The sequence below is a fragment of the Solanum verrucosum genome, unplaced genomic scaffold (assembly GCF_900185275.1).
Source record: "Solanum verrucosum unplaced genomic scaffold, falcon-dt-bn FXZP01001022.1, whole genome shotgun sequence".
NCBI classification, from domain to species: domain Eukaryota; kingdom Viridiplantae; phylum Streptophyta; class Magnoliopsida; order Solanales; family Solanaceae; genus Solanum; species Solanum verrucosum.
In genome coordinates, this window is record NW_026019688.1 from 337,321 (window position 1) to 358,253 (window position 20,933).

The 20,933-nt window shown below is 33.5% G+C and overlaps 1 protein-coding gene and 1 pseudogene across 1 annotated transcript; both read left to right on the plus strand.

The window, feature by feature from the left end:
- The first annotated feature begins 14,251 nt into the window (after positions 1-14,251).
- LOC125837837 (uncharacterized) lies at positions 14,252-17,641 on the plus strand. The gene is made up of 4 exons (XM_049516933.1): positions 14,252-15,467; positions 15,549-16,839; positions 16,932-17,019; positions 17,102-17,641. Exons 1-4 carry the CDS (start codon positions 14,252-14,254, stop codon positions 17,639-17,641), a joined length of 3,135 nt encoding a protein of 1,044 aa, XP_049372890.1.
- A 1,147-nt stretch (positions 17,642-18,788) lies between these two features.
- Positions 18,789-20,449, plus strand: LOC125837922 (uncharacterized; annotated as a pseudogene).
- The last annotated feature ends 484 nt before the right edge of the window (positions 20,450-20,933 follow it).

Below are 20,933 nucleotides of genomic sequence, written 5' to 3' on the forward strand. Positions count from 1 at the left end.
CTTAGATCTACCTTGAATTTGTATTATGAATTCAAGGTTATGATTTGTGAAAGGAAAGATATTGTGATGATTAAAAGTGTTTTAGATAGTTAATCATGTGAAAGGGTTGAAAAACACTATCTAGGGAGCAAGTCCGCAACGTGGAGATGAATTATAATGTTTGGTTGAAATAATTTTTGAAACTGTGGAGTTCGTGACCTCTCCGCGACGCGGCTATAAAAATTCCACTTCTGAGGAACAGGTCTGCGTCGCGAACCTAGTACGCATTTTTTGTCCTACTTTTTCTTCCTCGTTTTCTTACACCAATTCGCCTAATTTCAATTATTTTTCTCAATTTCTCTTTAGATTCAGATACACAATACATGTACACCAGAATCTAATCAAACAAAACTCTAAATTGATACAATTTCCTCTAGAACTCATCAATCTCATCTAAACTCAAGAACCAAAGTCAATTTCAAGAACACAATTCAAGAACATCAAACGTTCAACTTTCTAGAACAAAAGTCAATTTCAAGAACACAATTCAAGATCATCAAACCTTCAACTTTCTATAACGAATTTATGCTGAAATTAACATGATTGGTGTGTGGCTGAACAAAACCAACACTATGGAAGCTTACATACCTCTTAGAGATTAAACCCATGGGGAAAATCCGCAACAAAACTCAAGAACCTCGACGAACGCCTTGATCCTTTCCTCTTTTCTCCTCTTTTCTTTTCTTTTCTCTTCTTGAACTCTCAACTAAAACTCTAGGCGTATATTAAGATTATAAAACTGAACCTAATCAGATTAGACCCCTAAAATCTTACTAAAAATGAATTAAATTTTATTGGGTAAGGAAAAGACCAAAATACCCCTCACTATTTTTGGGTATCTTTCCTTAATTGGACAGCCTGACTTCAAAAAGGAATATCTCACTCATCCGACCTCGAAACTTATCAAACTTGTAGGTGTTGGAAAGATAATTCAAATACCTTTCATTTGATATCTTATGGGCCACCTAAATCATCATGTACTAAGACCCAAAACTTAGAAGAATTAAGGAATGACTTGAATGATTTTCTCTTTAGTTTGTTTTGGATATCAAGGTTCTACATCTAAGTACCTTGACACTTAGGAAAAATTAAAATTCCTCGGTAAAATCTTACTCACAGCGAAGGATGATTCGAGTCTAAGCTTAAAAATTTCCAGGGCTGTTACAACAATAAAATATTTCGGCCAAAAACTCGTTGAGATCACATATCAGCCAAAACCATGGACTATATCACACGTAAAACGGCAAATTTCATATTTCCTTTTCCAGGCCTTGTTTGAACTTGAAAAAGTGGATGGTTGCCCCTATGGACAAATACCTACCATTAATAAGGTCATCACACACGCCCACAAGAAACTTCAGCCAAAAACATATCAGGATCACATATCACCCAAAATTTATGGACTAGCACGCGTAAAATGGAAAATATTATATTTCATGTTCCGAACCTTGTTTGAACTTAAAAATGCAGACGTTTGCCCCTCCAGACTAACCCACGCCATTAACAAGGTCATCACAGAATCCTACAAAATATTTCGGGTAGAAACACATCCGCATCACATATCACCTAAAATATATGGACTATGCACACATATAATGGGAAATTTTGTATTTCCCATCTTGGGCCTCATTTGAACTGAAAATACAGATTTTTGCCCCTCCGGACCAATGCACACAATTAATAAGGTTGTTACGAACACCCACAAAAATTTAAGCCAAACAAACGGCGGGATCACACTCATAAACTTTTTTCAGAAAATTGTTTTTGGTGGTCCAAGCGCTAGATCCAAGTAATCTACACAAAAATTGGAAAAAATTGTATTTCCCGCTTCAGACCTCGTTTGAAGTTGAAAATGATGACGTTTACCCCTCCAAACCAATGCACGCCATTTAAGTGGTCATCAGGGATGCTCACAAAAAAATTCTCTCAAAAAACTATTGAGCGCAGCATCAATATAAATAAATGGATTATAACACACGAAAAATGAAACAAAAAACATATTTCTCTTTCTGATCCTGGTTTGGCATCTTGATAAAACAAAGGAAACATCTAATTCAGTCTGTCTATGAAGCCTCTAATAATGTAAGATAGATGTCGGGACAAGACCCATGACCTCTCTCATACTACTAACTGTAAGGTAAAGGTGAAGTCCTCTGGAATATAAGAAGGCTCACCAAATCTAACTACAATGGCACATGACCTCAACGAAATGCATGTTGATGATCCTGAACATGTGTATCTGTATCATAAAATGATGCACGTCGAATGACGTTAATAGATTGAATGTACTGGTAAGTCATAAGGCAAGTGTAAACAACTTATTGGCTTGAATGACTTAAAGCAACATAACTGGATCAACACATGAATATGACATGAAAACCATTTAAGCATTTCAATATAATATATAATGAAAGCAACATGAAAATAATATACTTTACTTGTGGGGAGTTTCTCTAACCGACAACCATTACCATGAGCCTAGTAATGATACAACGTTTCACTTCACATTGTCAGGTCCATCATATACTTTGTCAGGGTATAGGATGATATCCTGACAATGGATCCATCTAATTGGCCTTCTTAGAGGAAGTGAGGAGTCGCATGAAAAATCAATGCTATCATATCCTACGTTAGCTACGTAGTTTTATGGGACTTCCAAATCATAAAAGACTCTAACTCAATTCAGTCTCGATACTACTCCCAAAATAAGTAATATAACTTTATGCTCAATTCACCCATTACAAAGAATGGACTTATTACATAATTGAAATGCTTTTCAAAACGTTAGACGTGTTTACATTCTTGAAAACGTGCACTTGTGAACTTATATTTCAAGTCCAATAATCAACATAGGTACATATATATAAATAACATTTGTAACTCTTATGTTTTTATGAAATAGAACCTTTAAACTTTTTCTCAAAACTTAGTTTGAAACACAATGATTGACTTTCAAGGACTCTTCAGAATTATAACTCAATTCATAGGGTTCATACAGAATTATGGACATGAACGACTCAACAGAGGGATCTTAATAGAAATATTGAAACTCAGTACTCAGAAATCAAGAACTCAAGGACTCACGAAATCAGAACTCATAACTCAACGATACTACTCCTCTCAAAGATACTCAATTCATAGAGTTCATGCGGAATTATGGGAATGAACGACTCAACTCAAGGATCTTAATGAAAATATAGAACTCACGAGTACAACTCTTTCCATTCTCAAACTTACATCCTAAAGACATAGTTCAAAACTATGGTTGATTTCAAAAGAATTCTCAAATTTGACTCAAAGACCCTCTTGAACTTCCCTATTAGTCTCTCTTTAATTTGAAATGTAATTTAGGAGATATGATTAGGATATGTGGGATCTTTTAATGATTGATGAAGACTTTAAGAGTTAATATGAGGGAAAGAAAGAAGACACGATTCAAAGAAACACATACAGGACAGAGAACGGAGAAGAAAAAGGGCGAACGACTCTAGCGTAGTGGAGGTGCATCGCGCCATCCCCTTATGTCCCGAGACTGTTTTGCGGCGCACTGCTGGCCCCTTGCCCCACCCCTCATGGCGCTATGGGGGCCCATCGCCCCATCCCGGACCCAGAAATTCAATGAATTTTCTTATTTAATTTCAGGTCCTAACTTGTCTAGGTTTCTTCCAAACTCTTTTGGATTCATAAACTCAGCACAAAGTTATCCAGTGCGCAGTCCAAGGGAGATGCAGGAAGGCGGCCGTGGAATGCACACAACGCTCAGCCGATGCACCACTCATTCGCAAGACCCTCACCACTCATTCGCAAGACCCTCACCTCAAGAACTCAAAACCTCCATTGATAAATAATGGGGCTAAAACTCAAGAACTACTCAAGAATCTTCATATAAAGCACGATGGGAAGTCTCACGTACCTGGAAAGAACCATGTTCTTGGCGAAAAACCTCGCTCAAAAAACCCTAATTGTTTTGAACCTGAATGGGTGATTAGAATTTGATTAGACCCTTAATTTGGGTCAGGAAAAACGTGTTAAGACAAGTGGGAAAAAGGAAAAGACCAAAATACCCTTTCCTAAAATGGATGAAAAGCCTTAATTGGAGAGGCTGCACTTAAACAAGTATAACTCCTTCATTCGAGGTTGAAATTTAGCAAACTCAGTGGCGTTGGAAAGAGACTCAAAGATCTTCGATTTGATAGTTCCTGGACCACCTAACTCTTTATGTGCTAAAAGATATGGTCATTTGAAGTTGACCCAAAACTTACAAACTAAAGGGTGGCTTGAACGAATTTCTCTTTAGCTCTTTTTGAAACTCGAGGTGTTACATCTAGTGACCTTAACACTTAATAAAATTTAAAATTACATGGTAAAATCTTATTCACAAACAAATAATGGATCGAGTCTTAACTTAAAACTTTTGGGGTGTTACAACCACATCATGATCACATATCACTCAAAATAAATGGATTATTGCACACGTGAAACGAGAAATTTGGCATTACCCATTTCAGGCCTCATTTGAACTTAAAAATGCACATGTATGTCCCTCAGGACCATCCCACACCTTTAGTAAGGTCATCAAGGATGCCAACTCCATGTTTTGGCCAAAAACACGTCGAGATCACATATCACATAAAATCCATGGATAATAGCACAAGTAGAACGATAAATTTGGTATTTTCCATTCCGGGCATCATTTAAACTTGAAAATGCGGAAGTTTGCCCCTCTTGATCAATGTACGCCATTAGTAATGTCAACACGGATGCGCACAAAAAATTTCAGCCAAAAATATATAGGGATCACATATCACCCAAAATCCAAGAGTTATAGAACACGTAAAACAAAAAAATTGGTATTTCCTGTTCTGCTCCTTGTTTGAAACTGAAAATACAGACATTTGCCCCTCTGGACAAACCCACGCCATTGATAAGGTCATCACAGAAGCCCAAAAATGTTTTAGCCAAAAATACAGCGAGATCATATATCACCCAAAATATATGGACTATAGCACAAGTAAAATGGGAAATTTCATATTTCCTTTTCATGGCCTTGTTTGAACTTGAAAATGCGGATGTTTGACCCTCCGAACCAACACACGCCATTATTAAGGTTGTCATGGACTCCCACAAAAAATTTCATCCAATAATCAACGAGACGAGATATCATCAAAAATTAATGGACTATAGCACACGTAAAATGGAAAATTTTGTATTTTCCGTTCTTGGCCTCGATTGAACTTGAAAATGCGGAAGTTTGCCCCTCCGTGCCAATGCACGCTATTAATAAGGTCTTCATGCATGCCCAAGAAAAATTTAAGTCAAAAATACATCGAGATCACATATCGCCCTAAATCCATGGACTTTAGCACACGTAAAATAGGAAATTTGCTATTTTTCATTCTTGCCTCGTTTGAACTTGAAAATGCAGACGTTTGCCCCTCCAAATCAACCTAAGCCGTTAAAAAGATTGTCACGAATGCTCACAAAAAATTTCAGCCAAGAACACGTCGTGATCACATATCACCCAACATCCATGGAATATAGAACACGTAAAGCGGTAAATTTAGTATTTATCGTTCAGGACCCCGTTTGAAATTGAAAATGCAAACGTTTGTACCTTCGGACTAACGCACACCATTATAAGGTCCTCACTAACGTCCATAAAAAATTTATGCCAAAAACACAACTGCAAATAGACACAAATCTAGCATATTTGTGGCTGGAGTAGGTGAAACTGTGAAGGAAAAGTTGTTGGCGATCACTGATTACACAAGGGTCACTCCCTATCAAATATTAGGGCTTGGCTTTTGTCCCCCAAAAAGTGGAAAAAGCTAGATCTTCATAAATTACTGTTGAAGATAACAAACATGATTAGGAATGCATCATTCATACACCTCTTTTATGTAGGAAAACTACAAGTTATAGTCTCTATCCTATTTGCAGTGCACAAATATTGGGCTTCAGTATTTATCCTTCCTTAAAGTATGCTAAGAAGGTGGATAGAAAATGTAGAGGTTTCTTATGGAGTAGCACAAATGAGAAAAGGAAAGTAGCATTGGTAGCATGGAATAGAGTCTGTCAAACTAAAAAATATGGGGAAGGGGGGGGGGGGGGGGAGGGGGTCTGAATATAAAAAGTTGCAAGATATGGAACTACGTTGTAGTGGGGAAACTAATTTGGGTACTCATCACTTAGAAAAGAAGCTCTTCGGGTTAAGTGGGTAGATGGAATCTATTTTAAAATGATGAATATTTTTGGGTACATACACCACCAAATGATAGTAGCAGGTACTGAAAGGCCCTAAATAAACTGAAACTAGGTAAGGAAAATTGGTATCAACGGGATAGATACACTTTGACATTTGATGGAAGATATTCGATGAGTCAGGCCCTAAATAAATGAAGATTGTTTTGTTGGTGGTAATATATATTCACAGTATATTGCCAAAACACAGGATTGTTTGAACTTGAAAATATAGAAGATTTCCCCTCTGGAGCAACCCATACCATTAATAAGGTCGTCACGGATGCAAATCAACAATTTGTCTTAAACCACATCAGGATCACATATAACCCAAAATTCATGGACTATAGCACATGTAAAATGAGAAATTTAGTATTTCCCTTCTGGGCCTCGTTTGAATTTGAAATATAGACGCTTTCCGCTTTGAACCAAGCCACACCATTAATAAGGTCATCACGATTAGCCACAAAACATTTTGGACAAATAAACGGTGGGATCACACTCATAACGTTTTTTCAGAAAAATATTTTGGGTGGTTCATGACGACAGATCCATGTGCTAATATACACGATTAAATCGAAAAAAATTGTATTTCCCGCATTGTGCCTCATTTAAATTTGAAAATGCTGACATTTACCCCTCCAAACCAACACACCACTTAAAGGTAAATGATTTACGTTTTTTTTTTTCATCCAAGCAATATTATCTAAATTTTTTCTTGTTCTAAATGTACATAATTTACATTTTTCCATTCTAGCACATCACTTCATATTGAAGTAGAGGACGTTTAATCCTATAAATATTACTTAAATAGTCCATATAATTCAAAAATGGAAAAATTACGAATGTGACCACTCTAAATCAAATAAAATTTTAGGAATATAATTAAAAATATCCTATCTTTAAAGCGGAGTAATATATTAAACGAAAATTAGAAGATACTTGAATGGAAAAAATGTAACTCATCTACCTTTAAAATTGAAAAAATAAAATAAAACTGTAACTTGAATGGAAAAAGCGGAACTCATGTACCTTTAAAATTGGAATTAAAATATATTTTAAGGATTGTAAATCTCTATGAAAAAAACATTATAACAAATTCATTTGTATACTTAACTTAACCACGTAATAAAAATAAATATCGTCACCTATAAAGTGCGCAAATTTCTTGACAAAGTTTCTCAAACCTATTTTGTCAAGCCATATTCATTCAAAAAACAATTTTGTAATGGCACAAATTAATATTATGCACCGACAGAAGACTCAACAGAAGGTGATAATATCTAAAGCAAAACGCTTTGTAGCTTTCAAAAGGCTATGGGCAAGTGTTGTCAATGAAGCACACGAACTTTCTATTAGAACAGAAGCACATGTCGCTATTGTCGCTTATTCCCAGTGCTGCATATCATATGTTTATGATTCCTCCAACTGCTTTGACAGAATAACTAAGTTCCTCATTGATGTGAAGGCTTTGCAGTCAAATGGGGTCATTGATTTGATTTCCTTTAGATAAGGATTTATCTATTTGTTTTATCTTATTTAGTATTAGTTAAGAGAAATGATCACTCATAAACTCGGTGATAATTTCTCTTAACTAATACTAAATAATATAAAAAGAAATAGATAAATCCTTTCCTAAATCCAATCAAATCAATGACCCCCTTTGACTGCAAAAGGCTTCACATAATTGAGGAATTTATTGTGTCAAAGCTGTTGGAGGAATCATAAACATATGGTATGCCACCCGGGGAATTAGAGACAATAGCTACGTGTGCTCCTGTTGTAATAGAAAGTTTTTGTGCTTACTTGACATCACTTGCCCATATCTTTTTGAAAGCTACAAAGCGTTTTGCTTTAGATATTATCACCTTCTATTGAGTCTTTTTTCGGTGCATAATATTAATTTGGGTCATTAAAAAAGTGTTTGGTGAATGAAGATGGCTTGACAGAATAGGTTTGAGAAACTTTGTGAAGAAATTTGCGCACTTTATAGGTGATGATAATTTACTTTTATTTCCTGGTTAAGTTAAGTAAATAAATGAATTTCCTATTATGTATTTTTCTTAAAGATTTACAATCCTTAAAACATATTTTGACTCGAATTTAAATGGTACATGAGTTACATTTTTTTCCACTCAAGTTACATTTTTTAATTTTTATTCCAATTTTAAAGGTACATGAGTTACATTTTTTCCATTCAAGTATCTTCTAAATTTCCTTTAATAGATTACTGCGCTTTAAAGGTAATACATTTTTATTTATATTCTTAAAAACTTTATTTGATTTGGAGTAGGCACATTCATAATTTTTCCATTTTTGAATTAGATGGACAATTATAGTAATATTTGTAGGATTTTATGTCCTCTACTTCAATAAAAAGTGATGTGCTAGAATTGAAAAAATGTAAATCATGTATATTTAGAGCTAGAGTAAAATTAGATGATATAACTTGGATAGAAAAAACGTAAATCATTTACCTTCAAACTATAATGGGCTTGTTCAGAAATAATCTCTTTCCATATTATGCATATGCAAGTACAAGCTCAATATATGTTATTTTATTTGTTTCAATTTATATGTTACATCCTGAAGTTGACCAAAAACTCATTTTTTTCCATACTTAGCTAAATTTCCAGATTTTGCATTCTTTCCAAAAATGACTATTTCCAATTCTAAGCTTCTTCATAGCTATTTCAAATTGCCGGATGTTACATTAAGAGAGTTCATTAGATTTGTACATAACTTTAAAATATTTTGAGTTGGTAATTATTCTGATTTATAGGACTATTGGCATAATTATAAAGAATATATATGTTACTCTCTCTGTCTTAATTTGTGTGACATATTCTAAATTTTGAAAATCACCAAATTTTGATATGTTTGTAATTGTTAATTATTGTCATTTATAGTACTCATGATTTTGAAATAACATATATGTTATTTGCAGTGCACAAATGTTGGGCTTTAGTATTTATCCTTCCTCCAAGTGTGGTTAAGGAGGTGGATAGAAAATGTAGAGATTTCTTACGGAGTAGCACAAAAGAGAAAGTAAAGTAGCATTGGTAGCATGGAATAGAGTCTGTCAAGCTAAAAAAAATGGAAGGGGGCGGGGGGGGGGGGGTCTGAATATAAAAAGTTGCAAGATATGGAACTATGTTGTGGTGGGTAAACTAATTTGGGTACTCATAACTCAGAAAGAAGCTCTTCTGATTAAGTGGGTAGATGGAATCTATCTAAAAAATCATGAATATTTTTGGGTAAATACACCACCAAATAATAGTAGTTGGTACTGAAAGGCCCTAAATAAACTGAAACTAGGTACGAAAAATTGGTATCATCAGGATAGATACACTTTGACATTTGATGGAGGATATTTGAGGACACAGGCCCTAAATAAATGAAGTTAGTTGTGTTGGCGGTAATATATATTCATAGTTTATTGCCAAAAAACAGGAATTTGGTATTTTCCGTTCTAGGCTTTGTTTGAACTTGAAAATATAGAAGATTTCCCCTCTGGAGCGACCCACACCATTAATAAGGTCGTCACGGATGCAAATCAACAATTTGTCTTAAACCACATCAGGATCACATATAACCCAAAATTCATGGACTATAGCACATGTAAAATGAGAAATTTAGTATTTCCCTTCTGGGCCTCGTTTGAATTTGAAATATAGACGCTTTCCGCTTCGAACCAAGCCACGCCATTAATAAGGTCGTCACGATCAGCCACAAAAATTTTTGGACAAATAAACGGTGGGATCACACTCATAACGTTTTTTAAGAAAAATATTTTGGGTGGTTCATGACGACAGATCCATGTGCTAATATACACGATTAAATCGAAAAAATTGTATTTCCCGCATTGTGCCTCATTTAAATTTGAAAATGATGATGTTTACCCCTCCAAACCAACACACCATTTAAAGGTAAATGATTTACGTTTTTTTTTTCATCCAAGCAATATTATCTAATATTTTTCTTGTTCTAAATGTACATAATTTACATTTTTCCATTCTAGCACATCACTTCATATTGAAGTAGAGGACGTTTAATCCTACAAATATTACTCAAATTGTCCATATAATTCAAAAATGGAAAAATTACGAATGTGACCACTCTAAATCAAATAAAATTTTAAGAATATAATTAAAAATATCCTATCTTTAAAGCGGAGTAATATATTAAACGAAAATTAGAAGATACTTGAATGGAAAAAACGTAACTCATCTACCTTTAAAATTGAAAAAAAAAATTAAAAATGCAACTTGAATGGAAAATCGTAACTCATGTACCTTTAAAATTGGAGTTAAAATATATTTTAAGGATTGTAAATCTCTATGAAAAAAACATTATAAGAAATTCATTTATATATTTAACTTAACCACGTAATAAAAATAAATATCGTCACCTATAAAGTGCGCAAATTTCTTGACAAAGTTTCTCAAACCTATTTTGTCAAGCCATATCATTCACAAAACAATTTTGTAGTGGCACAAATTAATATTATGCACCGACAGAAGACTCAACAGAAGGTGATAATATCTAAAGCAAAACGCTTTGTAGCTTTCGAAAGGCTATGGGCAAGTGTTGTTAATGAAGCACACGAACTTTCTATTAGAACAGAAGCACATGTCGCTATTGTCGCTTATTCCCAGTGCTGCATATCATATGTTTATGATTCCTCCAACTGCTTTGACACAATAACTAAGTTCCTCATTGATGTGAAGGCTTCTGCAGTCAAATGGGGTCATTGATTTGATTTCCTTTAGATAAGGATTTATCTATTTGTTTTATCATATTTAGTATTAGTTAAGAGAAATGATCACTCATAAACTCGGTGATAATTTCTCTTAACTAATACTAAATAATATAAAAAGAAATAGATAAATCCTTTCCTAAATCCAATCAAATCAATGACCCCCTTTGACTGCAAAAGGTTTCACATAATTGAGGAATTTATTGTGTCAAAGCTATTGGAGGAATCATAAACATATGGTATGCCACCCGGGGAATTAGAGACAATAGCTACGTGTGCTTCTGTTGTAATAGAAAGTTTGTGTGCTTACTTGACATCACTTGCCCATATCTTTTTGAAAGCTACAAAGCGTTTTGCTTTAGATATTATCACCTTCTATTGAGTCTTTTTTCGGTGCATAATATTAATTTGTGTCATTAAAAAAGTGTTTGGTGAATGAAGATGGCTTAACAGAATAGGTTTGAGAAACTTTGTGAAGAAATTTGCGCACTTTATAGGTGATGATATTTACTTTTATTTCCTGGTTAAGTTAAGTAAATAAATGAATTTCCTATTATGTATTTTTCTTAAAGATTTGCAATCCTTAAAATATATTTTGACTCGAATTTAAATGGTACATGAGTTACATTTTTTTCCACTCAAGTTACATTTTTTAATTTTTATTCCAATTTTAAAGGTACATGAGTTACATTTTTTCCATTCAAGTATCTTCTAAATTTCCTTTAATAGATTAATGCACTTTGAAGGTAATACATTTTTATTTATATTCTTAAAAACTTTATTTGATTTGGAGTAGGCACATTCATAATTTTTCCATTTTTGAATTAGATGGACAATTATAGTAATATTTGTAGGATTTTATGTCCTCTACTTCAATAAAAAGTGATGTGCTAGAATTGAAAAAATGTAAATCATGTATATTTAGAGCTAGAGTAAAATTAGATGATATAACTTGGATAGAAAAAACGTAAATCATTTACCTTCAAACTATAATGGGCTTGTCCAGAAATAATCTCTTTCCATATTATGCATATGCAAGTACAAGCTCAATATATGTTATTTTATTTGTTTCAATTTATATGTTACATCCTGAAGTTGACCAAAAACTCATTTTTTTCCATACTTAGCTAAATTTCCAGATTGTGAATTCTTTCCAAAAATGACTATTTCCAATTCTAAGCTTCTTCATAGCTATTTCAAATTGCCGGATGTTACATTAAGAGAGTTCATTAAATTTGTACATAACTTTAAAATATTTTGAGTTGTTAATTATTCTGATTTATAGGACTATTGACATAATTATAAAGAATATATATGTTACTCTCTCTGTCTTAATTTGTGTGACATATTCTAAATTTTGAAAATCACCAAATTTTGATATGTTTGTAATTGTTAATTATTGTCATTTATAGTACTCATGATTTTGAAATAACATATATGTTATTTGCAGTGCACAAATATTGGGCTTTAGTATTTATCCTTCCTCCAAGTGTGGTTAAGGAGGTGGATAGAAAATGTAGAGATTTCTTACGGAGTAGCACAAAAGAGAAAGTAAAGTAGCATTGGTAGCATGGAATAGAGTCTGTCAAACTAAAAAAAATGGAGAGGGGGGGGGGGGGTCTGAATATAAAAAGTTGCAAGATATGGAACTATGTTGTGGTGGGTAAACTAATTTGGGTACTCATAACTCAGAAACACTACAACAAAAAGGCTTATTAAAGACCAAAATATAGTGACAAGTTATAAATATGGTCCCTAAAATATACTTATAAGGATGATATTATTTACTAGTCTCTATTTGACTATATTATTTTCTAATAACAAATAAACTTGTCCCTAAATGAAATTTTCAGCGGGAACTACAAGGAAGAGCGGGAACTAAAAGGCTCTAAAAAAATTTCTCTCTCTATAGTTATAACCTAAAACCCCCAAATCCATTGATAAAGCTATTAGATATTTCTCTCTCTCTAGCAATATGCCAAAATCGCTGTGCATAGCTCTGAAGTCTCCTTACTCTTGAATCTTGAAGGCATTATTGGCAGAAAAATCTCCTAAATCTTGAAGCTTGAAGGCATTATTGGAAGAAAAATGTTTCACCTACAACTTGTATCTACATCTAAAGTAAGTTTATTCCTCCTGATTCATCTCCCCCTTCTTCTTTTTCTGTAAATCTGCCATTTTTCTTTCTGCTGGTCGAATTTTATGTGATTGGGCTCTTATAGATACTCATTGTTATTGTGTAAGGACTGAAAATGATAGTTTTATAGTTAAGGCTTGGGGTTGAGGTTCAAAGAGGAGATATTTGAGAGTTTATTTAAGATTTTCTCTGTTAGGGTTGTATAATTGCTAGGGCTGCCAAGAAATTTTGGTAAGGCTGGCATTGCAAAAAAAAATTCCATCAGGTGATGAATATGTAGAATATTTTTACCATTAGTGTCTTTAATTCAGTTCCCAGTTTATGTGCTTTGAATTTGAATGGGTTTTTTTATTGTATAACTATTGTATTCAATTTTTAAGTATAATGTGACACTAAAAAGATTAGACGAGAAAGAAACGAAATTGTGAATGAGCATTGATAAAGCATTTGATTGTAGTTTCCTTTTTGTGGTGTTTCAAATGTTGTTTTAATTGTTATTTTCTACTACAACTAGTGTTGCATATTGGTTTCTAAAGTTACTACTTGTGGCGCATTTTTGAAATCTTATGCTACATGGAAATTTGTGGTTGTTTGTCATTGTTGTTTTGGTGGTTGTTGTTTTCAATTAGATGCTATATGTTTTATTGAAATTGTTTGGATCCTCGTGTAGTTTGATAAAAAAAAATTGTTGGAGAAGTTGTTGATAAGTTTAGCTTTGTGAAACATGAAAAAGGTCATTAGTTCACGTGGATGTCTCATAATATAGTTTAACTCGCAGTGTGTAGTGTTCTGTACTATATTATGCGACATCCACGTGGATGTCTGCGAGTTAAACTTGTCGTCTTTATTTGAAGTTCAGTAGTAGGTTTAGGATGTCGCATCTGTTAAGACCTTTTAGTTTTATTATATATAGCAGCACATATTCAATTAAAAGAAAAGATGTTATTAGTCCATTTTAGATATTTATTTTTTAATTATTAGGATGATTGACTAGTTTAATAGAAAGTAATGTTCATCTTAGTAAATTTGTTATCCTAAAGTATGATTGATCTAACTCTTATATATAATCCAAGGTTATGGCACCAAGTAAGCAATGGATGCAACTTGTTGATGATCGACTTAATGAGGCCTACTTTATCGGGGTGGAAAATTTTTTGAATTATGCTTTTCAAAGGACAGGAGAAATGTATGAAATACGATGTCCGTGTGTTAAATGTTGTAATACCACATTAGGAACACGTGAGACAGTTAGAACACATTTGAAAGTATATGGAATAATTAAAAATTATACCTTTTGGTATCATCATGGGGAAGTCTTAGGTGAGCCAGAATCACAATGTGAAGATGGAGATGATAATGAAGTAGAAAATTGTGAGAATGAGGATGAAATACGAGAAATTTTGAGAGATTTCTATCCTAATCATTATGGACACACTTTAGATGTTCATTGTGATGATTCACTTGAAGAGGAACCAAATGTTGAAGCCAAAAAGTTTTATAGCCTATTGGGAGACTTTGAGAAGCCACTGTATCAAGGTTCAAAAATTTCGAAACTTTCAACTTTGATTAAGTTGCTTCACATAAAAAGTATGGGTCGTTGGAGTAATGAGTCATTTACAATGTTGTTAAAAATGTTAAAAGAGGAGTTGTTGCCAGATGAAGCCGATTTGCCAAATACATATTACGGGGCAAAGAAGGTAATTCGAAATCTTGGGCTTTCCTACGAAAGAATTGATGCTTGTAGAAATGATTGCATGTTATATTGGAAGGAGGATAACTTACTTGATTCTTGTAAAGTTTGTGGTGAATCTAGATGGAAAGTTGATAAACGTAACGGGGAAGAAAAGAACAAAAAAGGTAAAAAGATTGCATCAAAGATTTTACGCTATTTTCCATTAAAACCTAGGCTTCAAAGGTTATTTATATCTTCAAAGACATCTTCTCTAATGACATGGCATCATGGTGAAAGAGTTGATGATGGAATAATGAGGCACCCAGCTGATTCAATGGCATGGAAATCATTTGATGAACTTCATCCTTCATTTGCAGCCGAGCCTCGTAATGTTCGACTTGGACTTGCGAGTGATGGTTTTCAACCATTTCGGAATGCAAAAACCTCATATAGCATTTGGCCGGTGGTACTTATTCCTTATAACTTACCACCTTGGTTGTGTATGAAACAAGAAAACTTTATCATGTCCATGCTTATTCCTGGTCCAGATAGTCCAGGTGATGCAATTGACACATATCTTCAACCTTTAGTAGAAGAATTGAAGGAGCTATGGAATATTGGTATTGAGACCTTTGATGCATCAACCAAACAGAATTTTAAGCTATATGCTTCTTTGTTATAGACCATCAATGACTTTCCAGCATATGGAAATTTATCTGGATGGAGTACCAAAGGAAAATTGGCATGCCCATGTTGCAACAAAGATACTTCCTCAATCAGATTGACCAATTGTAAGAAAGAAAGTTTTATGGGTCATCGTCGTTATCTTCCTCGTAATCACAAATGGAGGAATGAAAAGAAGTCCTTTGATGGTACAGAAGAGAAGACGCTCCCACCGAAAAAACGTTCTGGTATTGAGATTCTTCATCAAGTTCAAGATCTTGAAGGGTTACAGTTAACAAAGGAACCAAAGAAAAGAATCAAAATATCACATGATAGTCGAAAAGATAATTGGAATAAGAAGAGTATCTTTTTTGAACTTCCATATTGGGAGTCTCTTTTGTTGCTACATAATTTGGATGTTATGCATATTGAGAAAAATATATGTGATAATATTTTGGGGACAATTATGAATGCCAAAGGAAAGACCAAGGACACTATTAATACTCGGCTAGATTTGAAAGAAATGAATATAAGGCCGGAGTTGCACCCTATCCAGAAAGGTGAAAAATATGAAGTTCCAACTGCATGTTACACCTTATCTCCACAGGAAAAGCACAATTTCTGCCTGTTTTTGAAGAATTTAAAGGTTCCAGATGGATTTTCATCCAACATTTCTCAGTGTGTTAACTTGAAAGATCACAAAATTTCTGGTTTAAAGAGTCATGATTGCCATGTTATTCTCCAACATTTACTCCCTCTTGCACTACATGGTATGTTGTCCAAAGAAGTGTGTGAGCCACTAATTGAATTGTCTTTATTTTTTAATATGATTGGAGCTAAGTTATTAAGGATTGATGACTTGGAGCAGGTTGAGGCTCAAATTCCTATAACACTTTGCAAGTTAGAAAAGGTATTTCCGCCTTCATTTTTTGATGTCATGGTGCACTTGCCTATTCACTTAGCTAATGAAGCTATGCTTGGTGGACCTGTCCAGTATCGATGGATGTATCCCATAGAACGATGGTTATATTTTTTGAAATCTCTCATTGGTAATAGGGCTTGGCCAGAAGGTTGTATTGCAGAGGGTTACATTGCAAAGGAATGTATGAATTTATGTTCAAGATATCTGCATACAATTGACACAAAATTTAATAGGCCAGAACGAAACGATGATGGTGGTTTGAAAAAATCTGATGGAGGATTATCTCTATTTTGTCAATCTGGAAAAACATTGGGGGCTCCAAAACAGTGTGATCTTGAAGCAAATGAATTAGAGCAAGCACATATCTACATACTGAAGAATTGCGATGAAGTTCTACCATTTCTAGAGTATGATTTTTTTCTACATATCATACTTCATTGCCTTGTTTCTTTAGGATTATTTTTTTGTATGACATTTGTGGTTCAATTTAAATTTGTAGAGAGTTTGCACAAATTCATGTAGATTCTACTCAACACTTGTCTGATGATGAATGGAATAGACAATTTATTGAATGGTTTCAAGATAAGGTGAGTAATATATACACATCAAATTTGGAAATCTAATATTGAGTTACTCATTTAGAAGTGATCAATTTTATCTTGTTGATAGGTTGCACAATTGCATAAAGAAGATGATAGTCGGATCATGGAAGATCTCCTTGCACTTTCATGTGGTCCTACTAAATATGTATTACATTATAATGGTTACATTGTCAATGGATATAGATTCCATGCAGAAGCTTATGATAAAAATTTAAGGACTCAAAATTGTGGTGTGGCTGTCGTTGGTGAAACTGATAAACATAGTGACAACATTGATTACTATGGAGTTTTAACTGATGTTCTTGAATTGCAATTCACGGATAGAAGAGTTGTTTTGTTTGAATGCAAATGGTTTGATGCATATGATAAGACAAAAGGAGTGAAAATAGATGAGTATGGCATTGTAAGTGTAAATTGGGGGCGATTTTTGAAAATAAATGAGCCTTTTGTATTAGCTGATCAAGCCTCTCAAGTATTTTATGCTAATGATAATTCCAATAGAGGTTGGTGTGTAGCGAGAAAGGTACAACCTCGTGATTCCTATGAAATTGTGCAACAAAAGGACAATGAATTTGAAGATTTAGAAAATTCTTCACAAAATAAATGAAAAAGAATGATTGAGGTGAAGTATCTCCTTAAGCTTTAGCATATTCATTATTATACATTTTGATACATGATTTTTGTTAGTACATTATTTTTATAGTGTCTTCATTTTTTTTGCCAAGTATATGATTTTTAGAATGTTTTTTCATTTTTTTTTGTTAACACATTATCTTTGTTTTTTGTTAGGTTTGATATGAAACCATCCAAGGATGAAAATCAGGTGGCATCTAGGGTGAAAGCTACTACTAAATATGCATGTGTGCCACCGGGTGCTATAGGAAAGGGACGAGGAAGAGGGCTTAAATCTATGTTGTCTTTAGGGGTGTCAAGAACTGATATTCCATTTTCGCCATCTACTGATCAAGTTATGCAGTACAATCAATTTACTGAAACAAGTATGGGTTTTTATTTTTATTTGTGTTATTAATTTGTACGAGGAATTTTAATACTAATTTTTTATTATCGATTTTCTTATACTAGGTGTGGTTGCAAAGGGACGAGGAAAAGGTCTTAGATCTATGTCTAATGCTCAAGGAGTGCGAACAATGAACAAAACTTACTTGAGTGTTGAGAAAGGACATATTCCATCTTTTTCATCTACTGATGAACTTATGCAATACATCAAAACAAATTCATCAAGTATGATTCTACAATATATTGTGTTTTAGAATTGCATTTAATTTATTGTTAATGTTTATCTGATATGATTTCTTGCACTAGGTGCTCAAGGGAAGTATCAAGGGCTTAAATCTATGTGCTCAATTGAAGATTCTGAAAATGAGGGGAGATCTTTCAATCAAAATTATCGTTATGTTAGTCAAAATATGTCAAGACCTTCTGCTGATCAAGGATGGCGAACAATGAATAAAAAGTTTTTGGCTTTTGAGAAAGAGCATATGCAAGCTGATGTTCCAATTTCTCTTTCTACTGATGATGTTATGGAGTCCCCCCCAACATTTGAAACAAGTATGATTTCTTAAATTTTTTTCTTTTTCAGAATTGAATTTAATTTGATTCAAGTACTTTTACTGATACAATTTCTTGCATTAGGTTTCTCTCAAGGATTGCGAACAATGAATAAAAAGTTTTTGGCTTTTGAGAAAGAGCATATGCAAACTGATGTTGCATTTTCTCTTTCTACTGATGATGCTATGGAGTCTACCCCAACATTTGAAACAAGTATGATTTCTTAATTTTTTTTCTTTTTCAGAATTTAATTTAATTTAATTTAATTCAAGTATTTTTACTGATATAATTTCTTGCATTAGGTTTATCTCAAGGATTAAGAAAAACAAATAAAGCTTCCTTGGCTCATGAGAAAGAGCGTTTGCATTCTGATATTCCAATTTCTCCTATTGATCAAGTTAAACAGTCTACCCAAACAGCTGAAACAAGTATGCTTTCATTTCTGAAATCTATTTGATCACAAGTTTATCATATGTACAATATTTTCTACCATTTATAAATTATGTAAATGTAGGTTCATGTGCTACTGGAATGGATAAAAAGGTTCGAGGAAGTAACAAGTGCAAAGAAGTTGCATTGCTTGATATTGGACAAAAGCTAAAAGTGACATTTTACAATAATCGAACAGTTGGGAAGAATAGTAATCTATTTTCAAGGCACTTGGGAAAAATAGTTCGTGATCGTAATATATGTCCATTGGGAGTATCATCATGGAAACACATTAAGGAGGAAAAGCTAAATCACATGTGGGCTGTTGTTAAGGTAATTGGATTAAGTATTTCAATTTCTTCTTGGGCTACTCTCTTCTTAATACAATTCTTGTTGCTTAATTAGTGTGCTCCTTCATGTTTCAATTTGATACATTATAGGATAAATTTGATAGTGATGACATGAATAGTCATAGAGATCATGTTTTGGGATGGATGAAAGAGTTATGGAATAAATGGAGAGGTCAATTGCATGAAAAGTATGTGAAGGGTAAGCCTATCCAAGAGGCTCTTAAGAATATGCCTAAGGGGGTAGAAAAGAAGCAATGGGAGTGGTTGGTAAAAGAACATTTTACTTCAAAAGATTTGCAGGTTTGACATATTACCTAATTATGTAATTTGTTTCATACTATGATTTCATTTTGATAATTTATTTATAACATTTGAATTTAATGTTGTTACTCAAATATAGGCGAGAAGCAATAGAAACGCAATAAATAGAGCTAAGCTGAAAATGTTTCATCATATTGGTAGCAAGCCAATTAGAGAGATTATTTATCAAAAGGTGTTACCATCGAATCTTTTTCTGTCTTAATATTGATGAACCGTTCTTTGACATGTTTACTTTTATGTAAAGGGCGGAAAAGATGGCAATCCACCAGATTTGGCAACTATCTTTTACGAGACTCGCAAGAAGAATAACACACTAGTTGATTCTGAAACAATCGAGAAGCATGTGCGTTTGGTTAATTGAACATGTTCTTAACATTTAGTTATTATGGGATCTGAAAAAAAAATTCCTCTATACACTCTGTAGGCTCAAATTCAAGAATTGGTGGAGTCTGAACCATCACTTTCTAGCATAGAAATTGTTGAGAAATGCTTTGGACCTCAAAGTCGTAGTCATGTATGGCTTTGGAGGTGGAGTAAAAGCAACAGATTTGAAAGGTGGGACTTCCTCAAAAGCTGAATTGTTGGCTGAGCTACGTTCAACTCAAAAGGAAAACCAGTCTTTGAAGGATTGCGTGTCTAACTTTCAAAATGAGATGAAAGAACTGAAGCAATTGAAAGAATTTTTTTTAGCGCAACACCCTAATTATCAGCCTCCAATTCAAGAGAATGACTATTCGGATCCTTGATTATACCATGTGAGTAAAAACTTACCTGAAACATCAATTTATTGTTCTGGTTCTGCGTAGCAAAGCTATTAATTGCTGGTTGTTTTATCTTAAAATGTATTTGCACGTTTGATAAATTTTAGAATGATAAATAGTCTATAAATTTGGATCACTATTGAATAGTACTAACCTCATTCTAATGGAGAAAATATTGCGAAGAGCTCTGTCAATATCAGATTCTTCTAATTTTTGCTTCTTCAAAGCTAACTCGTGATAAAATTTTACAGAGAAAATTGACTTTTGGCTATTTAAGGATTTTCAAGTGATGATAACAAACTCATTTAGAACATGTAAGCTCTTCTTCCTCTCTTAACTTTAACTTTTTGACTAAGTTTTGTTCCTTGTAAATTTTCGTTTGCGATTACAATTTACTCGTCACAATATAAGTAATTCTTGATGTTTTACTGTACAATCGTCATAGCAACATTAAGCTGACTGGAAACTC

What these genes read in the sequence shown, in the direction of transcription:
- LOC125837837 (XM_049516933.1), top strand. Translation starts at nt 14,252, where the DNA reads ATGGCACCAAGTAAGCAATGGATGCAACTTGTTGATGATCGACTTAAT. An exon ending in GAAGGAGCTATGGAATATTG is followed by an intron (nt 15,468 to 15,548) that starts GTATTGAGACCT and finishes ATGACTTTCCAG; the next exon opens with CATATGGAAATTTATCTGGA. An exon ending in GAAGTTCTACCATTTCTAGA is followed by an intron (nt 16,840 to 16,931) that starts GTATGATTTTTT and finishes TTAAATTTGTAG; the next exon opens with AGAGTTTGCACAAATTCATG.